This window comes from Eretmochelys imbricata, chromosome 2 (assembly GCF_965152235.1).
Source record: "Eretmochelys imbricata isolate rEreImb1 chromosome 2, rEreImb1.hap1, whole genome shotgun sequence".
In the NCBI taxonomy this organism is placed as follows: domain Eukaryota; kingdom Metazoa; phylum Chordata; order Testudines; family Cheloniidae; genus Eretmochelys; species Eretmochelys imbricata.
The window spans coordinates 267,262,826-267,289,277 of NC_135573.1; the positions used below are offsets into that span (position 1 = coordinate 267,262,826).

The 26,452-nt window shown below is 48.7% G+C and overlaps 1 protein-coding gene across 1 annotated transcript in view; it reads right to left on the bottom strand.

Moving 5' to 3' along the window:
- Positions 1-25,953, bottom strand: part of LOC144260216 (uncharacterized) — a 53,536-nt gene extending 27,583 nt beyond the window's left edge. The window contains exons 1-3 of the mRNA XM_077808771.1: positions 25,939-25,953; positions 24,591-24,717; positions 17,628-19,051 (exon numbers count right to left, since the gene is read on the bottom strand). Coding sequence (XP_077664897.1) covers positions 17,628-19,051; positions 24,591-24,717; positions 25,939-25,953 — 1,566 coding nt within the window. The remainder of the gene's footprint in view (positions 1-17,627; positions 19,052-24,590; positions 24,718-25,938) is intronic.
- Positions 25,954-26,452: the final 499 nt, after the last annotated feature.

The window sequence follows — 26,452 nt, forward strand, 5'->3', positions numbered from 1 at the left end:
AAAAAAAAACAACAAGGTGAAGTGCTAGTAACCTCTCCCTTGTCCACTGACAAAGCTAACCTGCATTCAGTATTTGCTAAAGAAACCAAAGCACTACAGGGTGACGTGCTAGTAACCTCTCCCCTGTATAATGCAAAACCATGACTGTTCCAAGAGAGAAGGAACGCCTGCTCTGCTAAAACCACCAAAATCCAAAAATTCCTGACTGCAAAAGACACTGAGAATTGGCCTTGATGGCAAAGACGGAGCATTGTACATTGGCAGGGAGAAAGTTGCGGAATGTATTCTTGGAAATGTGAAGTAAAGTGGTGGGGTGGGTTTATTCCAGAGGCTGGAACTGTGCTTGTAGGCAAGTATAAATACCAAAAACGCCTTACAGCCATGAACATTACTCCCACCATCTGCCACCACTCCTTTGCAGGTAAAGGTTCCTGGATCCATCATAGCTATGTTAAGTTGGCGTTGGGACCCCCACCTGACCCTGACAAGCCATTGGATGAGCCACTTCGCGAATGAACACCACGACCAACCCATGGACTAAGCTTTCCAGCTACTGGGACCTTCACAGCCCACCAGGACTTTTTGTGTTCCTGTTTATTGGACTTACATTGGGGGTAGTGTTTTTTGTATAGTACAGGGGGGGATGTCAACATTGGTATGGTTTGCCTGGGAGGGGTTCTCTCCCTATTCCCAAGTCCAGTACAAGGATGGGAGGGCAATAGCTTCTTGAATTTAACCCGTGCTATCAAACAGGGTGTAAATCGAACGCAGTGTTGGATTTGTATTCGTACCCCCACATATTTAGGTCAGGGCGTCCCGTTGGTAGGGGTACCTATCCCCCTTAATCGAACACTCCAAGCTAAGCTATGGGCAAACACTACATTTAACTGGAATGTTACAATCCAAATATGGTCTATTGATATGGTGGCCCAGAGTAATTATGCTTTATGTGTGTCACAACGTAAGGGCATAGAAAATACAGTTTTTGTAGGGAATTTTGTAGGGTGCAAGGACACCATCCAAATCAGCTCTGGTGCGGGAGGCCCCTCTACCTACTCCAGGACCCCGTGGCGGTCCCCGAGGGGTCTGGCTGGTATTGGTTATGCAATCACACAGCCTATAAGGTTCTCCCAGCAGGATGGTGTGGTACATGTACCTTAGGGGCTATAGTACCCGCCGTGACAGTACACCAGAACCTGACCCGGGGAGAGATCCGCAATCTAGTATGGAGGGACCGACGAAGTATTCCTTTAAACCCCCTTTCTTATCGGCCCAAAGGCTTTCACTCCTTTGTGCGTTGGTTTCTACCATGGTTGGGAGTAAGCGAGCTGGAAAAAGCTATAGTTAACATTTCAGCTGCTTTGTAACTAATGGCAAATGCTACTGCAGATGCTCTCTCTGCCCTTCAAATTGAAGTCACCCAGCTATCCCAAACTACATTGCAAAACCGCCTAGCCCTGGATTATCTCCTTGCAAATCAGGGCGGGGTTTGTGCTCTGGTCAATTCAAGCTGTTGTGTATTTGTAAATCAGCACCATAGGATAGAAACTAACATCCACATCCTCAAGCAACAGGCAGCCCTATTCCACCACATCAGCCTCGACACTACCAACGCCAGATTCCAGAAGGTCTGGGACTGGCTCACCTCATGGCTACCGGATGTGGGGACTTGGGGACGGCGTATTTTGTATTTACTTTTTTTGACTGTTATTGTTTTTGCGTTATTTTTTGTATGCCTACAATGCTGCAGTATGTGCTGTCGGCAGTTGCTAACCCTGCAGCACGGTTACTCAGCCCTGATATAGCTTACTGACGTACAAAAAAAAAAGGGAGGACTGTTAAGAAAAAGTTAGCACATGTGACTCCATTTTGGTTTGGGGCCCACCATTGTTTAAATGCCAGCACATCATACACCAGGAGGAGTAATCCTTAGATATTGAATCCCTGTGAAAATCCTCCTCCTTGTCTCCAGCCTGCCTTGACTCCCAGTATCTGGTTTTTGTCAGTCTCTAACTCCCTGTCTCTTGGCCTTGATGTGAGGCCTCCCATCCTGATAATAAAAGTTACTGATGCATGGCTTTAGGACCATGCTGTGAAATTAACATACTGGTATAGCACGAGGAATGCACCAAGCAGGGATAGGTGGTAGATAAGACAAGGGTTTGTTTATTGGCTAAGGTTTCCGATGCACGAGGGCAACATGCTTTGCTAAAAGGTATATAACCTTTGTATAATCTGCATTCAGGGTCCCCTCCTGGCTAGCAGGGGGGCACCACGCTCGAGCGTAATAAACTTAGTGTCTTTTGGGAACTCTGCAGTTGTGGACTTTGTTTCTGTGCCTCAGCCTAGATTCGAACTGTGCGTGACCTATCAGGTATAATTCGCAGCACTGGTGTGCGTGTCCTATCAGGTATAATTCGCAGCAATTGTGTGCGTGTCCTACAAGGTGTAATTCGTAGCACTTGTGTGCGTGTCCTACCAGGTGTAATTCGTAGCACTTGTGTGCGTGTCCTACAAGGTGTAATTCGTAGCACTTGTGTGCGTGTCCTACCAGGTGTAATTCGTAGCACTTGTGTGTGTGTCCTACCAGGTGTAATTCGTAGCACTTGTGTGCGTGTCCTACCAGGTGTAATTCGTAGCACTTGTGTGCGTGTCCTACAAGGTGTAATTCGTAACAAAGGTTTGGTAAAAAGCCTCACCAATTTGCCTAGGTGACTACAGACCCAGACCCTTGGATCTTAAGAACAATGAACAATCCTCCCAACACTTGCACCCCCCCCCTTTCCTGGGAAATGTTGGATAAAAAGCCTCACCAATTTGCATAGGTGACCACAGACCCAAACCCTTGGATCTGAGAACAATGAAAAAGCATTCAGTTTTTTACAAGAAGACTTTTAATAAAAATAGAAGTAAATAGAAATAAAGAAATCCCCCCTGTAAAATCAGGATGGTAGATATCTTACAGGGTAATTAGATTCAAAAACATAGAGAACCCGTCTAGGCAAAACCTTAAGTTACAAAAAAGATACACAGACAGAAATAGTTATTCTATTCAGCACAATTCTTTTCTCAGCCATTTAAAGAAATCATAATCTAACACATACCTAGCTAGATTACTTACTAAAAGTTCTAAGACTCCATTCCTGGTCTATCCCTGGCAAAGACCAGCATACAGACAGACACAGACCCTTTGTTTCTCTCCTTCCTCCCAGCTTTTGAAAGTATCTTGTCTCCTCATTGGTCATTTTGGTCAGGTGCCAGCGAGGTTACCTTTAGCTTCTTAACCCTTTACAGGTGAGAGGAGCTTTCCCCTGGCCAGGAGGGATTTCAAAGGGGTTTACCCTTCCCTTTATATTTATGACAGTAGCGGTGCATTGGATTCTTCCATCCTAAGTGCAGGACCCTGCACTTATCCTTATTGAACCTCATCAGATTTCTTTTGGCCCAATCCTCCAATTTGTCTAGGTCCTTCTGTATCCTATCCCTCCCCTCCAGCGTATCTACCACTCCTCCCAGTTTAGTATCATCCGCAAATTTGCTGAGAGTGCAATCCACACCATCCTCCAGATCATTTATGAAGATATTGAACAAAACCGGCCCCAGGACCGACCCTTGGGGCACTCCACTTGATACCGGCTGCCAACTAGACATGGAGCCATTGATCACTACCCGTTGAGCCCGACAATCTAGCCAGCTTTCTACCCACCTTATAGTGCATTCATCCAGCCCATACTTCCTTAACTTGCTGACAAGAATACTGTGGGAGACCGTGTCAAAAGCTTTGCTAAAGTCAAGAAACAATACATCCACTGCTTTCCCTTCATCCACAGAACCAGTAATCTCATCATAAAAGGCAATTAGATTAGTCAGGCATGACCTTCCCTTGGTGAATCCATGCTGGCTGTTCCTGATCACTTTCCTCTCATGCAAGTGCTTCAGGATTGATTCTTTGAGGACCTGCTCCATGATTTTTCCAGGGACTGAGGTGAGGCTGACTGGCCTGTAGTTCCCTGGATCCTCCTTCTTCCCTTTTTTAAAGATTGGCACTACATTAGCCTTTTTCCAGTCATCTGGGACTTCCCCCGTTCGCCATGAGTTTTCAAAGATAATGGCCAATGGCTCTGCAATCACAGCCGCCAATTCCTTCAGCACTCTCGGATGCAACTCGTCTGGCCCCATGGACTTGTGCACGTCCAGCTTTTCTAAATAGTCCCTAACCACCTCTATCTCCACAGAGGGCTGGCCATCTCTTCCCCATTTTGTGATGCCCAGCGCAGCAGTCTGGGAGCTGACCTTGTTAGTGAAGACAGAGGCAAAAAAAGCATTGAGTACATTAGCTTTTTCCACATCCTCTGTCACTAGGTTGCCTCCCTCATTCAGTAAGGGGCCCACACTTTCCTTGGCTTTCTTCTTGTTGCCAACATACCTGAAGAAGCCCTTCTTGTTACTCTTGACATCTCTTGCTAGCTGCAGCTCCAGGTGCGATTTGGCCCTCCTGATTTCATTCCTACGTGCCCGAGCAATATTTTTATACTATTCCCTGGTCATATGTCCAATCTTCCACTTCTTGTAAGCTTCTTTTTTATGTTTAAGATCCGCTAGGATTTCACCATTAAGCCAAGCTGGTCGCCTGCCATATTTACTATTCTTTCGACTCATCAGGATGGTTTGTCCCTGTAACCTCAACAGGGATTCCTTGAAATACAGCCAGCTCTCCTGGACTCCTTTCCCCTTCAAGTTAGTCCCCCAGGGGATCCTGGCCATCCGTTCCCTGAGGGAGTCGAAGTCTGCTTTCCTGAAGTCCAGATGTCGGGTTGTCTCTATGGGGGAGCGACAGGCAGAGGAGACCCTGCAGCTCTGCCCTTGGTGCACAGAGCCCCGTCCCTGCAGGGCCCACGCAGCGCCCCTGGCTGGGCACCTTGGGCGATAGCAATAAGAGGATGCCAGCCTCCTTCAGCAGCCCCAGCTTGGTTAACTGACATCTGCTGGATGTGAACCTGCCCACTTGGTGCTTGCTGGCCAGGCTGCTATTTCTACCTCTCCTCCGTTCGCTTGGGAGCGCTGCTCCCATAGGCACCCGGGCCAGGGAGGGGGTGAAAAGAAGAGGCAGAAATAAAAGGCACCCACAGCACTTTGGCCTGAGAAGGGCCTTGACTGCCAGCACCTCCAGCTTCTGGGAGCGCGGGGCGAGCTGGCCCTGCTGGGGACAGGCCTCCGAGCACTTGGAGATGGAGGGGATGGAATAACCTGCGCCAGGCACGGGACCGGGGACCAAGGGGCACGCCCTTCCCCCATCCCCCGATGCATTGCGAGTGCAGCCAAGCACCACTCTCGTCCGTGTTCCCCACTCCTTGGCCTGCGGGACCCCACTTTTAGGGGCGCAGTGCAGGGGCCTCGCTCCGGGAAGGAGCCGTGGTGGTGATAGTGCCCAGCTCTGCAGGACCAGGAGTGGGAGAGGCTGGCAGAGGGACTCTCCCGGACTCACCAGCCCTTGAGGAAGCTGCTGGCACGCAGGCCATTCTGGGAGGTGAGATTCCTCCACCAGTTGTCCCACTGGACTGTATGCGAAGGGAGAGGCCTGGTGTCACAGGCTGGCTGGCCCATTAGGGAGAGTCGGGTCCAGTCTGTGACAGATCACCTCCCCCAGCTGATCCCGATTGGCTAGGGAGCAGGCGGCCCTGGTCAGTTACTAAACCCGGCTGGGAAGGGGTCCTGCAATGCCAACAAAGGGTGAGAGAGCTGTTAGGGCAAGGCGCTGCGGAAGGGTGGAAGGCTCTGGAGACCGGCCCCGGAAGAGGGGAGGCTCCCGGAGGAAGCCCTGAGAGAGGAGCAGAAAGAACAGGGTGCTGAGCCCACGAGGGGCCAAGGCCCTTCTGTTCATGCTGCCCCTGGGACTGTTGTCTAAGGTTATGTCCGGCACAGAGAGAGATCAGTGCCTGGGAGTCTCCCCGGAGGAAAGGCAGGCCTGAGGCAGGGAGCGCTGGTGAGGGGTAACTAGCTAAACCCGAGTAGAAGGATGGGGTCCCGCCCAAGGCTGGGACAGAGCATCTTCTGTTGATTTTGTTATATTTGTTTGGGAACATTGGTTTCCTGGGAGGGGAACTTTGGATGCGGGGTAAGTTGCCGCAGCATCAGACCACTTGGGAGGCAGCGGCCAACCACGGACTGAGGGAAACTGAGGCAGGGTGAGTTATGTCCCAGTGGGCAACAAGAGGGGCTGCAGAGGCTGACTCTGCCACATCTGGCCCGTGCATGTGTCTGGTTCCGGAAGGAGGAGCAGAGATGGAAGAGGCAGCGCTTCCCTGTGAGCAGAGCCTTCCCCACCAGCGGCGTGAGCTGCTCCCTCTAGCTTTCGCTGTACAATGCATGGCTCTGCTGCAGCACGGTGTGTGTGTGAGAGAGAGAGTGGGCACGGGGCTGTGGGGGGGAGCCCGGGGCTGGAGAAACAATCATTATCATGAGACTCTTGGCAAAATCATGAGAGTTGGCAACCCTGTGAGCACCTGGGTAAGCACTGGGCAGGGAACCCAGCACGGAGTGCCAGTTAACAGTCCATGGATAGGATCAAGAGCAGCTCACACCTTTCAGAGCTAATGTTTCAGGCTCTTTGTCTGCAGCTAGCAATGAATTGTGTCGCATTAGGAAGGTTTTCTTCACAAGCAGAGGGTCAGAAGCTATTTTGTTTTAATGCTGCAGAGCAGGACACCAAGAAAGATGTAATCATAGAAATGTTGGGTTGGGAGGGACCTCGAGAGGTCAACTAGTGCAGCCCCCTGTGCTGAGGCAGGACCAAGGAAACCCAGACCATCCCTGACAGCTGTTTCTCTAACCCAGGGATTGGCAAGCTTTGGCACACGGCCCCCTGGCAGGGCGGGACGGTTTGTTTACCTGCCGCGTCTGCAGGTTCGGCCCATCGCGGCTCCCACTGGCCGTGGTTCGCCGTTTCAGGCCAATGGGGGCTGCAGGAAGCGGCGTGGGCCGAAGGATGTGCTGGCTGCCGCTTCCTGCAGCCCCATTGGCCTGGAGCGGCAAACCGCGGCCAGTGGGAGCCGCGATGGGCCGAACCTGCGGACACGGCAGGTAAACAAACCAGCCCGGTCCACCAGGGGGCTTCCCCTGGCAGGCCGCAGACCAAAGTTTGCCAATCCCTGCTCTAACCTGTTCTTAAAAACCTCCAGTGATGGGGTTCCCAAGCCTCCCTTGGAGCCTGTTCCAACTGATCACTGTCTTCTTTAAAGACTGTTACCCGGTCCCCCCTCAGTCTTCTTTTCTCAAGACTAAACTTGCCCAGTTTTTTATAACTTCCCTTACAGGTCAGGTTTTCTCAACCTTTTATCACTTCTGCTGCTGTCCTCTGGACTCTCTCCTACTTGTCCACATTTTTCCTAAGGTGTGGTACCCGGAATTGCACACAGAACTCCAGCAGGGGCCTCCCCAGTACTGAGTAGAGTGGGACAGAAACAGGAGGTGGGTCCCAGGAAGAAATAAACATCTTCTTCATCTGTTTAGAGTGGAGACTGCACCTTAGTGCCATCTTGTGGACACTGCCTGTATCCAGCAGGAGGTGCGAAGGCGAGAGGACACCGGCTAGGGTGACACAAGGAGATGCCAGACTTTGGAGTTGCTCAGTGAGCTATTTCATCCACTATGTTCTTGGTGTAATAACTGAATACAAGCAATTCACTTGGGACTTGCTGCTTCCTCATGAATAGCCAAGGGACCACCCACATGCTGGATCCTGATGCAACAAAATACTGGACTGAATTCCAGTCCATCTACACCAGCGGTTCTCCATCTGGTTGGACTCAGGACCCATTTGTAACCTTGACGGCCCGCCATGACCCAGTAAATAGCTTTAATGCAAAAACCATCTGGTTTACTACACATTTCGCATCCACAATATACACATTAATGTAATAAGTACTAACTAGGTACACCCTGCATACCATGGTGGTGGCTCCTGTGTTTCCTGTCCCATGGGGCTGGCTGGGCTCGGTTGGGTCCCCTCTCCCGGGGTTGTGACCTTCAGGGGTGCAGTGCTGCTCTGGTTTGGCCCTTGCTGACGGGTGGCCAGCCAGGCCACATTTGCATGACTGGTGTTGTGATCCGGTGCATGGGTCACACTGCCGCGCCTTCAGATTTGGCCTGGCTGCACCCTGTCACCGTGACGGAGAGGTAGCTGGGCCAAACCTGAGTGACACCACAACCTTGTGCACCAGCTCAGAGCGCCCGGAGCAGGGGCCTGAGCCCAGCCAGCCCTACAGGAGCGGTCACTGTGGGGTGGTGCAGGGCAGGTTCTGCATCCTCCCCCCGCCACGCCAGGGTCTCCCTGCCAAGAAGCTGGAGCTCACCCCCTCCCCAATACCCAGGCCTCCTACGTGACCCTTTGACACATTCTGGTGACACAATTTTAGGTCATGACCCACAGGTTGACCCCCTGAGCTAAATTACACCAAGGATGAATTTTCCCCATTGTTATTTACTTCTCCTGGAAGGCAGAAGCAATGAGGTGTGAGAGGAGACAAGAATGAATGGCAGCCAATATATCTCTGCATATGCTCATTTAATTAGAATCTGAATATTACATAGTACTGGATATAGTTGTTTGATGTATTTAAGAATATAACATAAGAACGGCCATACTGGATTAAACCAATGGTCCCTCTAGCCCAGTGTCCCGTCTTCCGACAGTGGCTAATGCCAGGTGCCCCAGAGGGAATGAACAGAACAGGTAATCATCAAGTGATCCATCCCATTCCCAGCTTCTGGCAAACAGAGGCTAGGGACACCATCCCTGCCCATCCTGGTTAATAGCCCTTGCTCGACCTGTCCTCCATTTGATTTGGAATCATGTAGGCAGCCATGTAGAAATAACAATACAGTGCACTGCTACGACCCTGCCCCTCTGGGATCTCGATAAACACAGTGGGGATCTCGACACCATGTCTGATCCAGCATATCTCACTGGTTTTAATAAAAACCCTAATTAGGAAAATAAAGAGTTCAGCCCTATGAAGATGTGGGGCCAAATCTTTAGTGGTGTAAAGTCAGGGCAGTGACAGGATTTACACCAGTTGAGGATCTGGGCCCTGATATCTCAAGAAGCAGCCATGTTATTCTGCAAGCCCTCAGTACATGGAATGTCTCCCATTGACTAAGTAAGGGGCTGGCAAGATTGAGCTTTTAATGAATGAAGCCCCCCTTGTGCAATGAATACAATCCCCCATTGACACCTGAGGAACCTATAGCACAGAGAGGGGAAGTGTCTTGCTCAGGGGCAGAGAGAGGACCAGACTCCAGAAGACGTGAATCTCAGTCCCTAACCACTAGACTTTATGCCCTGCTGGGTGGCTGATGTGACACACGGAGCTGCCACTCCCCAGTTTAAAGCTCCCAGGAGTGAGTTAGGGCAGGTCTACACTACAGTTACATCGGCGCAGCTCCATCGCTGTAGCACATCTGGTGAAGACGCTCTAAGCCGATGGGAGAGGCGGCAGCTATGCCGGCCCGAGAAGCTCTCCCAGCAAGATAGCGCTATCTACATGGGGGTGGGGGTGAAGGTCGGCATAGATACATCGTTCTGGGGTGTGGATTTTTCATGCCTCTGAGCGACATAGTTATACTGAAGTAGGTACGTCGTGTAGATCAAGCCTCAGTCAATCGCAGAAGGGGAGACCAAATTACCGTATCTGCATGTTGCCCTTTAAACGTAATATGTTAACCCTTTTCTAACCGAGCTGTTGAGATGCAATGAACCCCTGCCTCATAGGTCTTCAGCAGGGTTTCCATCCCAAACCTTCAGCTCTACTGAACCAACCTCTACCACTTGAGTTAAAGGAGTAACTTCAACAGCAACAGCAGTAGTAGGCCGTTATCCTTATAGGAGCCAGCCAGTTGAGGGGGACATGACACATGCTTTGCCAGTGGATTGCATAGGCATCTCTATATGGCTGAAATTTTTATTTTCCAGCTTGGATCTACTGATGTTGCAAACGTTTTGGATTTTTTTCCCTTTACAGACGTGGTTCAAGGATGAATTTATCTAGAAGCACAGTGATGGAGCAGTCTGCTTAGACATTTAATAAAAGTATAACCCCAGTAAGAGTTGGAAGTTCAAACCAGACACGTTACCTGTTAGGCTACACAGTCCTTTGGTACAACTGACCCACAGTTACAGGCCCGAAAGGGAAGGTGCCCTGAATGCAACAGAAACATACTGAGACAATTCCACATTGAAAAATCCAAACCAAAGAGCAGGGCTACAAAGTAATTTCGCTGGGTCACGCTGAGACCTATGTCCATGCACAAGCCCCTACAAAGAAACCAGCCCTCACTGTGCGCTTTTGCTTCTGCAACACAAAAGCTTTTTTAAACATCTGCAATAAATAGGAAGGGCCAGGTCTTGGCACAGCAGCTGGGGCTCAGCTCTGAGCCAGGGGCTATGGGAGACCTAGGAATCTTCCACATGCCGCTCAAGCCCTAGGGCATGGATTTCACCCGGCACAAGTAATGCAGCAGAGCATTGAGGGATGCAAGAGTCCAAAGGGAAGAAATGTTCCTCTCGGGGCCTTTCTTCCCCCAGGCTATGCCCCCTTGGCTAGCGTGTCTGTAACGCTGAGGTATTAGTCTGCGATACAAACACAGGGCCTGAGCCTGCAACCCGTCCCCATGGCAGTGCTCCCTGCTGAAGATGGCTGTAAGCAGAGGTCTACACTGACCCTTCAGAGACCTGAGTTCCAGGCCCACCTCTGCCATTGACCTGCTGTGTGATCTCGGCCAAGTCGCTGCACCACTTTGTGCCTTTGTCGCCTTGCAGCCCTTCAGCTGTCTTGGCTAGACTGCCAGGTCTCTGGGCAGCAAATCTCTCTCACTGTGTGTTTGTGCAGCACTCGGTATGAGGGGCCTCCAGAGGCTACTGTAATGACAATAATATGAATGAAAAACGTCACCCCATTGACTTTAAGGGGCTGAATTCTGATCTGGCTCATGCGAGTGTCAGTCAGCAGGAGTATTTCCACCGGGATCAGGAGGGGCACTGGTTTTAGTGGGACAGCTGGCTTGAGCAAGGGTCATGGCAGCTGGATCAGGCTGCTTATTTTAAAAATCAAACCTAAAAAATAGTGCTTGATTCTTACAATGATCACTAGGGATCCTAGGAATCCACTTGCCGTGGAAAAACGCGGGATTTGCGTTGTTACAGAGAATCTTGTTTTTTACATTTTCTGAAAAAATTAAAACATATATTAACTATTAACTAGATTTTACTGAAAGCACCAGTGTCACGTATTCAGTGCGCGCAGCCTCCCCCTCTTGTGGTTGATTTTTGAATGTGCTTTAAATGTACATAGCTAAACACACTCCAACAAACTGCTTCTGGTGTATAGAGCTTCGTGTTTAAATGCATCTCAAATTTCACTTCAGCCTCCAGCCGTGAGTAATTAAGTTATGAAAAGAGGCCACAAACCTGAAAACCACCCCTAACCCCGTGTCCCTGAGTTTGGCAAGGACAAATGTCATGTGGATGGCACTGTGCTGTGTGGTACTGTACACAGCAAGGCTGTAGACTACGTGAGAAGGCAGACAGTTGTAGACACACGGAAAGCGCTAAACATAACCTGAATTTTAATCGTGGGAAAACATGGATTTTTTTTTTATTGGAGAATTTTGGAGTTTGTTTATCACTGACAACTAGGATCCCTGATGATCACCAATGAAAGGCAAGCCGCTACCAACTTTGGCCTATCAGAGACATGCTTAGCATAGGAAATCACTGTGACATCATCTCTAGGGTGACGATAAATGTTGGCTGTATAATGGTGTAGTGGAGCGGTCACCCTGCTCCGGTTTGGAAGGGGTTAAAAACAGCCCTGGGAGAGGGCTGCCCCAGGGAGCCAATCATGAGCGGGTTGGAGGCAGCCAGTCAGGGCCTGTCTGGGCCAGTATAAGAAGGGCTCCTGGGGAGAAGGAGGTGAGTCTTGTTCCAGTAGTGGAGCAAGAAGGACCTAGTTGCTGGGTAGGGACAGGGGTACCTTGGACAGAGCAGTGCTGGGGAAGGGCAGGCTGAGCTGGGGAGCTCTGGCCTGGCGACCTCCCAGTCTGAGGCCTTGCAGCAAAGGCCTGAGGACGTACTAGGGCTGCAGGAAGGCAGCCAGGGCAAGAAAAAGCAGCAGGTCCAACCACCCCCTTGCCAGTGATGAGTGGCCATTTCAGACTTCGGTGTGCCCCTGAGAGAAGGGGCTAGATGACAATTGGCAGTAGTCACTGAGATGAGGTGGGCTCAGGAGAGTGGGTTTCCCTGGGTGAGGGGCAGCCCCCCAAGGTAAGGGCACCATGGTCAAGGATGGACATGGGGCCTACATGTGGTGGAGATAAAGGGACTACAGAGAGGCAGGTAAGGGCAGGGAAATCGGCCAGAAGAGGGCGCTCCTGAGCTGGATGAGCTAATTCCCGGACTGACCAGCAGGAGGCACTGTGTCAGTGAGTGCCCCGACCTGTTACAAATGGCAACCACTCTATGGAATACAGCACCTGCCAGTTTCAAAGCGTTTTATGGCCAATAACTAAACAATGCTTAGGAATAGATTTGCAAAGTCCTCTCTCCACCAGTCAGATCCTCAGCTGTTGAAGCCAGTAGAGCTAATCTGATAGACACCAGCAAGGATCTTCAGACCACGACCTGCATGCATGTAACATTTAATATACAGTGTTGGTACTACATAAATAATACAATCAAATAACAATAGTTAATAACCAAGCAAACCATCTATGATGTACTGTATGATTAGTTACTTCACTGAGAAACAAACTATTTAAAAAAGAAAAGGAGTACTTGTGGCACCTTAGAGGCTAACCAATTTATTTGAGCATAAGCCTTCGTGAGCCACAGCTCACTTCATCGGATGCATACTGTGGAAACTGCAGAAGATGTTTTTATACACACAAACCATGAAAAAATGGGTGTTTATCACTACAAAAGGTTTTCTCTCCCCCCACCCCACTTTCCTGCTGGTAATAGCTTATCTAAAGTGATCACTCTCCTTACAATGTGTATGATAATCAAGGTGGGCCATTTCCAGCACAAATCCAGGTTTTCTCCCCATGCCCCCCCCCACACACACACAAACCCACTCTCCTGTTGGTGTCCCCTGAATAGATATGTGGGCACAGTTGGCAACCATCACGAGGCCTAATCACATCAGCCACACTATCAGAGGCTCATTCACCTGCACATTTACCAATGTGATCTATGCCATCATGTGCCAGCAATGCCCCTCTGCCATGTACCTTGGTCAAACTGGACAGTCTCTACGTAAAAGAATAAATGGACACAAATCAGATGTCAAGAATTATAACATTCATAAACCAGTCGGAGAACACTTCAATCTCTTTGGTCACTCAATTACAGACATGAAAGTTGTGATATTACAACAGAAAAACTTCAAAACCAGACTCCAGCGAGAGACTGCTGAATTGCAATTCATTTGCAAATTGGATACAATTAACTTAGGCTTGAATAGAGACTGGGAGTGGCTAAGTCATTATGCAAGGTAACCTATTTTCCCTTGTTTTTTCCCCCACTGTTCCTCAGACGTTCTTGTTAAACCCTGGATTTGTGCTGGAAGTGGCCCACCTTGGTTATCGTGCGCATTGTAAGGATCCGATGAATTGAGCTGTAGCTCACGAAAGCTTATGCTCAAATAAATTGGTTAGTCTCTAAGGTGCCACAAGTACTCCTTTTCTTTTTGCCAATTGTAAGGAGAGTGATCGCTTTGGATAAGGGCTATTACCAACAGGAGAGTGGGTTTGTGTGTGTGAGGAGAAAACCTGGATTTGTGCTGGAAATGGCCCACCTTGATTATCATACACATTGTAAGGAGAGTGATCACTTTAGATAAGCTATTACCAGCAGAAGAGTGGGGTGGGGGGAGAGAAAACCTTTTGTAGTGATAAACACCCATTTTTTCATGGTTTGTGTGTATAAAAACATCTTCTGTATTCTCCACAGTATGCATCCGATGAAGTGAGCTGTAGCTCACGAAAGCTTATGCTCAAATAAATTGGTTAGTCTCTAAGGTGCCACAAGTACTCCTTTTCTTTTTGCGAATACAGACTAACACGGCTGTTACTCTGAAAACTATTTAAATACTTTCATTGAACACAAAGCAAGACTCTGATCCCGTAAATATTCACGACAGGAGGAGAACTGCCTACATGATAGAAAGCATCGCTCCAGATACTAAGTGTTTGAAGGATAAAGTCACATTTTTGGTTGATGATGATAATTAAGTAGTGAAAACATAACAGTTGATCTGATGCCAAGACAAGAAAGTATCCTCAAGTAACAGGATTTGAATTCACCACCTTTGCAAGCCCCGAAATCCAGTCCCACTCTGGTGTGAGTGGTGGCAACTCCCAGCAATTTCAATGGGAGTTTTGTCTGCTTATGTCCAGGAAGAATTTGATCCAGAGAGCTTGTCCACTCAGCTACACAGCCTGTTCTTGCCCTGTATCTGAACTGACATGGTGAAGTTAGCGACAAGGAGGCTTTGGCATTGTTCCCTGAATGCACTATTTGATTTCATTTATCCGCAGGTATTGCTGTCTCACTCATCGCCAGGGGCAGAGTGACTCAGGGTATTGAGCCTTCATTTTACATGTATGAAGTAAAACTCTGAACCTTTCTCCCTTTAATCTGTTTTCTGACACTGGTAGCTGATGATGTGTGAGAACGGCGTCGTTACAACCTGGTTGCATGGGGAAATGCTAGTTTAAGCAGGTGTCTTCTTACAGCATCCTTTCAAGGTAGTGAGATGTGCATATCGAGCTGATGTGCTGGGGAAGTGGTTGTCACAAGCGTGGACTTTTCACCAAGAACCTTGTTCTTCTGCTGTCACAAGATGAAATCTGGGCTCTGTCACCCTCAGCGTCCCCGCTGAGTGTAGGAAGGATAGCGGGGAATGGAGAAGACAGGTGGTCCCAGAGGTCTCTGGACTCTAGCCCATTCAGGGCAAGCACCTAGAAATGGACCCATTGTTTTACTGATGCCAGACAGTTTTGCTTAGAAGATGCAGCTCCTTGGTAAGCCCAGATAGAGAAGGTTGCAACACATTCTTGGGTCTCTGTGGCTGGGTCCACATCAGAAAGGAATGAGCATAATTGTTTGGCTAATGGGAAGTAGCAGCTGGCTTTTCTGATCCCCGCAGCTAGCTGAAACTCAAGAGCAATGAGTAACCAAGCAGGATTCTGCTGTGAGTGGCAGGGTAAACGTACTCTGTCAGTGAAGGGCCAGGTCACCTTTGCAAACAGTTCCTCAAAACACTTCCCCTGTCCACTTGCATCACCTCTGTGCCTTGTCTGGATTGAGCGTTAGCCGGCTGCTCCTTGCCCAGCTCTCCATTCCGGTGTAATGGAAGTCACAGCATTCCTGTCAGATGAGAAGGTGACATAGAGGTGGGAGCCATCCATGGCTAAGAGGAATTGAAACACCAGGCCCCAGTCCCATGAGCATTCCAACCACAGAACTGTCTTCGGAGTCAACCAGACTCCCGGGCACGGAGCACTTACAGAATCATACCCAAATTATAACCCAACCCCTGGGCAATAAGGACTGCAGAGTTCAAACCAAGCCAGCTCCCTGCTCTACACCAAGGCCTCCGTGCAGGCAGCAAGACATGGAAGTTACACTACAGGAAGCAAAACATAAAGCAGACCAAAAAAAGCCAATGAGTCAAAGACCATGGAGAATTTTCCTACCTTTGAACTACACGTTGTGCTTTAAAAAGGCACCTATTAACACGGGGAAGGCTTTTTTATATGGTACATAATGGAAATAATTAGATCAGTGCATAAATAAAAAGGAAACAGCGTTCATTAAAGAGGTGAGTCAGATCACGTGTGAGGAGCGCAGAGAGGAATACCAGCCTGAGAGGCAGTTTTACAAGTTTGAGGCCACTGTGTTAAGTTTATCCAGACAGATCAGAAGAAAATATAACTTCCTCTTTGGGCTAAAGAAGACACCAATTTAAATCCAGTTGATACTGTTAATTTAAAACAATGGTTCTGAAAAGAGTCTCTCAGTTAATGGGTTACGTGTGGGGACCACACTGGAGAGAAGGCTATCAGAACACATGGTTTCATGATCTTAGCCATGTCATAGCATATATATTTCCACATAATCAGGGCAGTGTCCTCCTTTACTGATGTTTTTGAAAGAACGGGTTTATATATATGAAGTAGTTGGGATATGTTTAATCAATTCAGCATCCAGGAAATAACTATTATTGGGATAGTTTTGACATTATTTCTTACTCACCACTGAAATAGCATCAGGCATAATGGCTTTTGATCGCCCACGCACCAGGATGTGATTAAACCTGCCACACAGAAATAGAACTGCCTCTGGGAGAAGACCAGGGAAAGGGCTCAGCATTACGCACTGGCCTTTGCTGTTATTGGTCAACAGCAGGGCCGGCCCACAACATTTTGGCACCTGAGGCGGGGAGCTCAAAATGACGCCCCTATGCCCCCTCACTTGGGCCAAAACTTTGAAACTCTGGGTCCTAGTGGTGCCGCCCCCAGTCTGGCACCTGAGGTGGCTGCCTCAGTTTGCCTCATGGTATGGCCAGCCCTGGTCAACAGCCAGATTTACGAAAGCATTTCGGTGTCTAGAGATGCAGCTAAGCGCATACAAGAATTTTTAAAAGCTCCTAAGCAGGTTAGGTGCCTCCAGCCAGATCCTCCAAGTATAACTCCCACTGGGAGTTAGGTGCATAACTACTTTTGAGGACCTGGGCCAGAGATACCACTGAGAGTCAAGGGGAGTGGGGTGCCTGACTCACTAGGTGCTGTTGTCAATCTCACTAGCACCTATCGGCATCTTTACGCACCTAAACACCTTTGTGAACCTGGCCCCAAATAATTTCTTTGAGGAACAGTTTTCAACAGCTGAATGAACGCTTCAAAAAGTTACTTCTTTCATTCATTGCTGAACAAGAACCAGATCATATATTTGCTGAATATTATTTGACCAGCTGTTCTTCATACCCCATTAATCATTCTCCACCCCTTCCAGCCCTCCATGTTCCCATTGGCTAGTTGAGGGTATTGATGAGGGGTCTACCCCCATCTTACAGTCTTCCTGAGAGTCAGTCAAGCTCAGAAGGTTCATCATCAGACATTTGGAAAACCCAAGGTTTGAATCAGCCCTGCGTCTTCCAAATCTGCCCCCTCTTCTCCTGGGGGAACACTCTGCTATTCAACATGGTTCCTGCTTTGCCAGATGTTTCCTGGACTTCTCAACAATTACATGGTGTTTCCCAACCTGCTGATTGTTAACCGGAAGACAGGTTTGAAATATCCACCCTCTCCTGACAAGGGAGATTCAAGGAGCCATTTAAAATCTTTCTCGGATGTGTTTGGAAATCTCAAGCTGTCCCCACTTGAAAGCCCTAGTTCCTCCCTTGTTTGCTCCCTGGTAGGCAAGAAGATATTTACTGATGGATCCATACCCAGAGCCACGCACCACCCTTGATCTGCACGTCAGCCCCCCATTGGCATCAGCTGGAATGCCAGACAGAGCTGGATGGGAGGGCATCGCCCTGGGCACATTCACTCAGTCGCTGACCCATGTGGATCCTCTGATGAGCGATCAGACTCGTCTTCTGGCTGAAGCTCTTCCCGCAGTGGGTGCACTGGAATGGCCGCTCCCCAGTGTGGATCCGCTCGTGCGACACGAGCTCGCACTTTTGGCTGAAGCTCTTCCCGCAGTGGGCACACTGGAATGGTCGCTCCCCGGTGTGGATCCGCTGGTGTTTCACCAGGTTGGCGCGCTGGCTGAAGCTCTTCCCGCACTGGGTGCAGGGGAAGGGACTCTCGCCGGTGTGGATGCGCTCGTGCTTCACGAGGTTTGACTTCTGGCTGAAGATCTTCCCGCACTGGGCACAGGTATAGGGGCTCTCCCCAGTGTGGGTGATCTGGTGAGCCACCAGCTCATACCTCTGGGAGAAGCTCCTCTCGCACTGGCCGCACTGGTAGGGCCGCTCCCCCGTGTGCGCACGCTGGTGCTTCACCAGGTTAGATTTGCGCACAAAGCTCTTGTCACAGTCGGCGCATGGGTAGGGCCGCTCCCCCGTGTGCAGGCGCTGGTGGGAGATGAGCTCATAGGTGCGGGAGAACCGCTTGCCGCACTGGGAGCACGGGTGCGGCCGCTCGCCCGTGTGGGTGCTCTGGTGTGAGGCCACGCCTGACTTATGCCGGAACCTCTTCCCGCACTGGGCACACTGGTGGGGCCGCTCGCCCGTGTGGGTCTTCCGGTGCGAGAGCAGGCCCGACTTGTGGCCGAAGCGTTTCCCGCACGCCTCGCACTGGTGCGGCCGCTCCCCTGTGTGGGTCCTGTGGTGCGACACCAGGCCGGACTTGTGCACGAAGCTCTTCCCACACTGGGCGCACTGGAAGGGCTTCTCGCCCGTGTGGATCTTCTGGTGCTTGGCCAGGTTGGATTTGCGGATGAAGTTTTTCCCGCACTCACAGCACTGGTACGGGCGCTCCCCAGTGTGGATTCTCTGATGGAGGGTCAGGTTGATATGCTGGGTAAAGCCCCTCCCACACTCACTGCACCGGTAGGGCCGCTCGCCGGTGTGGATACGCTGGTGGATGGTCAGGTTGACGTGCTGACTGAAGCCCTTCCCGCACTCAGCACACTTATACGGCCGCTCCCCGGTGTGAGTCCTGAGGTGCTGAACCAGCTCCGATCTCCAGGTGAAGCTTTTCCAGCACTCATCGCACTTGTGTGGTCTCGCCCTTTTCTTGGGACCCTGATTCCCACTGGGCCGCATGCAGTGGCTGTTCCCTCTTCCACCTTCAACAAGCTGCCCCAGCCAGCCGCCTTCCTCGCTGCTTGGCTCTGGGACGCAGGCGATCCGAGTGCTGCAGATCTTTGCCTTCTCTGAGCCTTTGGCCAAGCCGATTCCAGTCGGAAGCTCAGGGGCTTCCAACTTTTCAGCACATTCCTCCTCATTTTTCTTCTTGCTTCTCTGCCTGGGCCAGTCCCCTGCTGGACAGAGAAAAGAGTCCAGGCATTATTTATGGATGGGGTGGTGGTAACGAGTCATAGATTTTAAGGCCAGAAGGGATCATTCCAATCTTTCAGTCTGACCTCCTACAGAACACAAGCCAGAGAATTTCACCCAGTGATTTCTACATCCAGACCAAAACTTCTGGGCCAGCTAACGCATGCTTTTTAGCATGACATCCAGTCTTGATTTAAAGCCTTCAAGTGATGGTGAAGTGAGCACATCCCTAGGTTAGTTATTCCAATAGCTAATTACCCTGCCTGTTACAAAATGTGTGACCTATTTATAACCTGAATTTCCCTTGCTTCACCTACCATTCGGCCTTTGTCTGCTAGGTTAAAGAGGCATCTACTATCAAAAATCTCCTCTCCATGGAGGTACTCAGAGATTGTGATCTAGGCATCTCTTAACCGTCTCTTGGGTAAACTGAAGGAAAATCCTAGACTCACATGTATCCTTGGAGTAGCTCCACTGACTTCCCTGAACATCAGGAATGAGTCTGGCCCACAGTGTTTTGAGAGTGATAAGAACATAAGAACAGCCACACTGGGTCAGACCAAAGGCCCATCTAGCCCAGTATCCTGTCTTCTGACAGTGGCCAATGCCAGGTGCCCCAGAGGGAACGCACAGAACGGGTAATCATCAAGTGATCCATCCCCTGTCGCTCATTCCCAGCTTCTGGCAAACAGAGGCCAGGGACACCATCCCTGTCCATCCTGGCTATTAGCCATTGATGGATCTGTCCTTCACGAACTTATCTAGTTCTTTTTTGAATCCTGTTGTAGTCTTGGCCTTCACAACATCCTCTAGCAATGAATTCCACAGACTGACTGTGCGTTGTGTGAAAAAATACTTCCTTTTGTTTATTTCAAAACTGCTGCCTATGAATTTCATTTGGTGGCCCCTAGTTCTTGTGTTATGGGAAGGAGTAAATAACACTTCCTTATTTACTTTCTCCACACCAGTCAGAATTTTATAGACCTCTGTCATATCCCCCCTTAGTTGTCTCTTTTCCAAGCTGAAAAGTCCCAGTCTTATTAATCTCTCCTCATACGGAAGCCATTCCATACTCCTAATAATTTTTGTTGCCCTTTTCTGAACTTTTTCCAATTCCAATATAACTTTTTTGAGATGGGGCGACCACATCTGCACACCGTATTCCAGATGTTGGCATACCATGGATTTATATGGAGGCAATATGATATTTTCTGTCTTATTAACTATCCCTTATTATCCCTTCCTAATGATTCCCAACATTCTGTTCACTTTGACTGCTGCTGCACCTTGAGTGGATGTTTGCAGAGAACTATCCACAATGACTCCAAGATCTCTTTCTTGAGCGGTAACAGCTAATTTAGACCCCATCATTTTATATGTAGAGTTGGGATTATGTTGTGCAATGTGCATTACTTTGCATTTATCAACACTGAATTTCATCTGCCATTTTGTTGCCAGGCCCCCAGTTCTGAGAGATCGTTTTGTAGCTCTTCGCAGTCTGCCTGGGACTTAACTATCTTGAGTAGTTTTGTATCATCTGCAAATTTTTCCACCTCACTGTTTACTCCTTTTGCAAGATCATTTATGAATATGTTGAACAGGACTGGGCCTAGTACAGACCCCCGGGGGTGGGGGGGTATCACTATTTACCTTTCTCAATTCTGAAAACTGACCATTTATTCCTACCCTTTGTTTCCTGTCTTTTAACCAGTTACCGATCCATGAGAGAACCTTCCCTCTTATCCCATGACTGCTTACTTCGCTTAAGAGCCTTTGTCAAAGAGGGACCTTGTCAAAGGCTTTTTGGAAATCTAAGTACATTGTATCCACTGGATCCCCCTTGTCCACGTGCTTGTTGACCCTCTCAAAGTCGTGCATAGTAACAGCAGAAGGTGGATTTTTTAGCAACAATCTTAAAGCGATTTCAAAATGGTGAAATTTACCCTGTGCAGGGGGCCAGCATGTGGCTGAGGCACAACGTAAATCCCACTCAAGCCAGCATATGCTTTCCCAAATCCTAGAGATGTCAGGCTGGAAGGGACCTCAAGAAGTCATCTAGTCCAGCCCCCATGCTGAGGCAGAACCAAGTAGACCCAGACTATCCCTGACAGGTGTTTGTCCAACCTGATCTCAAAAACCTCCAATGATGGGGATTCCACAACCTCCCGAGGTCACTGTTCCAGGGCTGAGCCATCCTCAGAAAGTTTTTCCTAATATCTAATCTAAATCTCCCTGGCTACAAATGCAGCCTATTACCACTTGTCCTACCCTCAATGGACAAAGAGAACCGCTGATCACGGTTCTCTTTATAACAGCTTTTTACATATGTGAAGACTGTTATCAGGTCCATCCCCCTTCCCCTGCCCCCATCTTCTCAGGACTAAACACGTCAATTTTTTCAACCTTTCCCCGTAGGTCAGGTTTTCTAAACCTTTCATCATTTTGTCGCTCTCCTGGACCCACTCCAGTTTTCCCACATCTCTTAAATTGTGGTGCCCAAAACTGGACACAGAACTCCAGCTGGGGCCTCACCAGTGCTGAGCAAAGCGGGATGTGGTGTAGCCGCGTTGATCCCAGGATATTAGAGAGACAAGGTGGGTGAGATAATATCTTTTACTGGACCAACTTCTTGTCTCTGTCACCAACAGAAGTTAGTCCAATAAAATATATTACCTCACCCACCCTGTGTCCCTCATATTCAATTCAGTCTGATCCAGTCCAACCTCCAGATCCTTTTCAACAATACTACTGCCTAGCCAGTTATTCCCCGTGTTGTAGCTGTGCATTTGATTTTTCCTTCCTAAGTGTAGTACTTGGCACTTGTCTTTACTGAATTTCATCTTGTTGATTTCAGCCAATTCTCCGATTTGTCAAGGTTGTTTTGATTTCTAATCCTGTCCTCCAAAGTGCTTGCAACCCCTCCCAGCTTGGTGTCATCTGTACATTTCACACTCTACACTCCATTATCCAGTCATTAATGAAAATACTGACTAGTACCAGATCCAGGACGGACACCTGCAGGACCCCACTAGAGACACCCTCCCAGTTTGATAGCGAACCATTGATAACTACTCTGAGTACGGTCTTTCAACCAGTTGTGCACCCACCTTATAGTAATTTCATCTAGACCACATTTCCCTAATTTGCTAATGAAAATGTCACATGGGATGTCCCAAAAGCCTTTATAAAGTCAAGATATATCACATCTACTGCTTCCCCCCATCTACTAGGCAGATTTCCCTATCAAAGAAGGAAATTAGATTGGTTTGGCATGATATGTTCTTGCCTAATCCATGTTGGCTATTATTTATCATCTTCACCACCTCTAGAGGCTTACAGATTGATGGGTTTAATAATTTATTCCGGTATCTTTCCAGGTATCGAAATTAGTCTGACTGGTCTATAATTCCTTGGATCCTCCTTTTTCCCCATTTTAAATATCGGCTATATGTTCACCCTTCTCCAGTCCTCTAGGACCCCACCCGTCCCCCCTGAGTCCTCAAAAATAATCACCAATGGTTCAGAGATTGCTTCAGCTACTTCCTTAAGTACCCTGGGGTGAATTTCATCAAGCTCAGCTGACTGGAATACATCTCACTTATCTAAATATTCTTTAACCTGTTCTTTCCCTCTTCCTGCTTGTGTTCCTGTCCCCTGTTGTTAATATTAATTGTGTTAAACATCTGGTCATTATTAACCTTTTCGGTGAAGACTGAAGCAAAACCTTCCCCATTAAGTACTGGACCCACACTCTCCTTTGTGTTCTGTGACTGCTGATGTATTTATTTATTAATGTCTTCCTAATGCCTTCATGTCCCTTGCTAGTTAGAACTCATTTTGTTCCTTAGCCTTTCTGGTCTTGTCCCTGCATGCGGGTGCTGTCTTTTTAGAGTCATCCTCAGCAATTTGTCCATGTTTCCTCTTCCTGTGCAAGTCCTGTTTGATTTTCAGGTCATTAAAGATCTCCTGAGGCAGCTATATTGGACTCTGAGCACCGATTTGAGAACTTTGAAACATCCCATTCAAGTTATTTATGTGTCAGGACTATTACTGCTTTTCAAAAAACATTTAATGGAAAAACTGCTCACAGCCCTGGCAGCAAGCTGATACACCAGGGACTGAGTGCGCATATGTGGCATCACAGAACAGCACGACCCAGGAGTGTGATTCTTGGCCCTGACTTGGGCTGGTGTACTGCACCGGCTTCGGAGTGAGGGAAATAAACACGACTGGGAAAGAGAAACTCAAACAATTGAGCAATGAGCAATTTCCCAAATAGGCTACTCTTAGTAAACTGACAAGAGATGTAGTGTTTTCCTGCAAACTCCCACAGTCTGTTTTTTTGCCCACCCCATCCCACCCGCAACAAAGTACGTTTTACCCCCTCCTTCTGTTATGGCAGGGTGTTCTGTGGTAGGCCTGGATTTAGGGGCAGGTGACCCAGGCGACAGCCTGGAGTGCTAGGCCTGAGCGGCGCTGGGCTTGGGGTGCTGTTTTTGTTGTTAGCCTCTTATATGACAGGGAGAAATCATGCGTACAAATCGTGCATCAAATCTAAAATGGCAGCCCCCTAGTTACTTCCTCCACTTTCAGAAGCAAAACATTCTCCCTAGCACATTCCAAGCTGTTAGGAGAGTCTGTGCCCTGCCATATTGCCTTGCCAACAGCTGTCTGGGGTGTTAAAGTCCCCCGTTACCATTGGGATTTGTCCTTTGGATGCTTTTGCTATTTGTTCTAAAAATACCTCCTCCTCCCGATTTGCTGGTCTATAGCAGTCCACTCCCCTACCATGAGTGGGACACGTCTGGTCCTTTAGCCATGTGATGGGCGAATTTCTCTCCCTCCATTCGGGAAAACTGAGAAATGACCTGCTTCTGCTCGTGACTCATTCCACTGATAACAGAGCAGCAGTGAGGGCCGAACGCGCCTGTCTGCTTTCCAGTGTCCTGCTTTGCTGCGGAGCGGTTCCAAGAACGAGGCTTCCTGTTTTACCAAGTGGGGCTCAGACAGGAAACCTCTGTGGGGGTTGGGTAGGTGCCGGAGGCTCACATCAGTGACCGCAGCATTAGAAAGGGTTGTGCTTCCCACATGCAAGAGGTTAGAGGGTCAAGGCTGGAGCAGCACGGGGTGCAGCGTCACTCGGCGGTGGTCGTCTGTTACTGACCCTCAGGAGCACACTGTCTTTCCCCAGGGATGCCACGCCAGGGGTCGGAACCATAGCTGGGATCAATCAGTATAGCTCTATTGACCTCAATGGAACTACGGACCTTTGCATCAGCTGATGATCTGGGCCATTGCATGCTTAGTAGGCAAGACTTATCCTAGGACTGGGAGCTCCCTGGAGCACGGACTAGCTTTTTAAAGCCAGTGTATACAGCACCTGGCATGGTGGGGCTCTGATCCTGGATTGGTTGCCCCTAGGGGTTACTGTAAAACAAATAATGAATAATAATAGACTAAAGACAGCCCAGGGATTTCAATGATCCTGCTGCACCCAGTAAAACAACGAAGGCTGATCCTTACCCAGAGAAATCAGATTTGCATAATTCTCCCTCATCACCTCCTGGTACAGCTCCTTCTGCCACTCCGCCAGCATCTCCCACTCCTCCCGGGAGAAATAGATGGCGACATCATCGAACGTCACCGGCACCTGCAATAACAAGCACCAAACGCTCAGCACCTGCTGCTTCAGTCACCACCTGTCCCTGGCAGTTGTGGGGTTCCAGCCCAGCCTACCGACCTCTCTAGGCCCCTTCATATCCTCCTCTGTCCTCCCTGGCATTGAAAAGGCTTCCCATTGCAATGCCATTGGTGCATGCAGTTTGTGGGCCTCTCCCCTCTTTTTCCAGATCATGAAACACACCGTAACTAAAATCAAGCCTAAAATCAAGCCCAGCAAAACCCTCCTGAGTATCTCTCTCCAGCTCCACCTGGCGTTGTGACTCAGTCCCCTTAATTTCCGTTTATAACCCCACCCCACTGCACCCCCTATTTCCAAGCCATACCTCCGTGGCCAAACCAGTTCCAATTAGTGGTAAACTTAAGTTTTCGTGACACCCTGCACTTAGGCTCCCTTAGCGTCTAATTTCACTGCTGCCAGTGAGCTCCTGACAGCCGCTACTTTTGTGAATTCATCCGAATAAAAGCAATAACATTTGTCTGGCGTGATTGGTTCTTTATTAGCCCTCGCTGCCTATTGCTCATGGTTCCACCAGCCTCCAGTTGCTTACAGGGTTTTTAACCCTTAATATTCCTTCCATTGAGGAAAGGTAGTGTCATCCAGTGGAGAGAGAACTGGACTGAAAGGAAGGAGATTTGGGGTCTATTCCTGGCAACACGCTGCGTGACCTTGGGCAAAACACCTCCTGTCTGTTTCCCCTCCCCAGCATTGTCTATTTAGACTGTAACCTCTGGTGGAGGGGACCATCTCTTACCACATGTCTTTACAGTGCCTAGCGCAATGGGGCTCAGATCTTGACGTCAGTCTCTAGGCTACCATCAATATCTATCCATATAGCAGTAGACATTGCTAGAGATGAAAGTGTGACAAACCACACAGCGATTGCTAAGCTTTCTCTCTTTTTCAATGCACCAAGATCTACCTTCTTCCTGTCTGCTCAGGCCTCTAGGGTCATTAGCGAATTCCTTTCAAGCCTTACAATGCATGTTATCTGGATGAGCTGCTTTGTATATATTCTGGTTCTCTGCATGTATCCCGTCTCCTGCTGTCCATCGACAGCTCCAGCCTTGGCAACCACACCTCCTCTTTGGTAATTTTCTGACCGATGGCCAGATTTAAGCAGCACGTTATTACGCGAGCCATTGTGGAGCCCTCATTGATTTCATCCCCTGCATTCACGCCCGGCCTTACCTTTTCCGACAGCATTTTTTTGTTACCCCAAATCACCATAATTTTCAAAGTCCTTCTTCTTCCTCTTAGCTGCTGTGATGAGGTGTCCTACTCAGATGGGTCCAGGCCATTCTGAAGTGCAGGATGGCTTGGAAGTCCCCCCTCTGCTTGGCACGAGAGGTGCTGGGAGACAACTAGATGCAGGCAACATATTTTTGGCAAATAGTGAATTTTCTGGAAAAGGCATTTTTCCAGGGCACCGAAATGATTCGTGGATGTGAGTCGAATTCAATTAATAGTTTTGGACAAAAACCCAAAACGAACAAACATTTCAGAAACGGCGGAACATTTTGAAGCGTTTGGCGAGTTCATTCTGAAATGACTATTTCCAAACCAAATCTTGTTTCCAATCGACATTTGAAATCTTTAGTTGGACCCAGATGAAATTTTTGTGTTTTTCATTTTGCTGAGAATTTTTTTTAAAATTCAGCTTTGGAATGAAGCCAATGAGATTTTTTTCTGGCTGTTTCGGTTT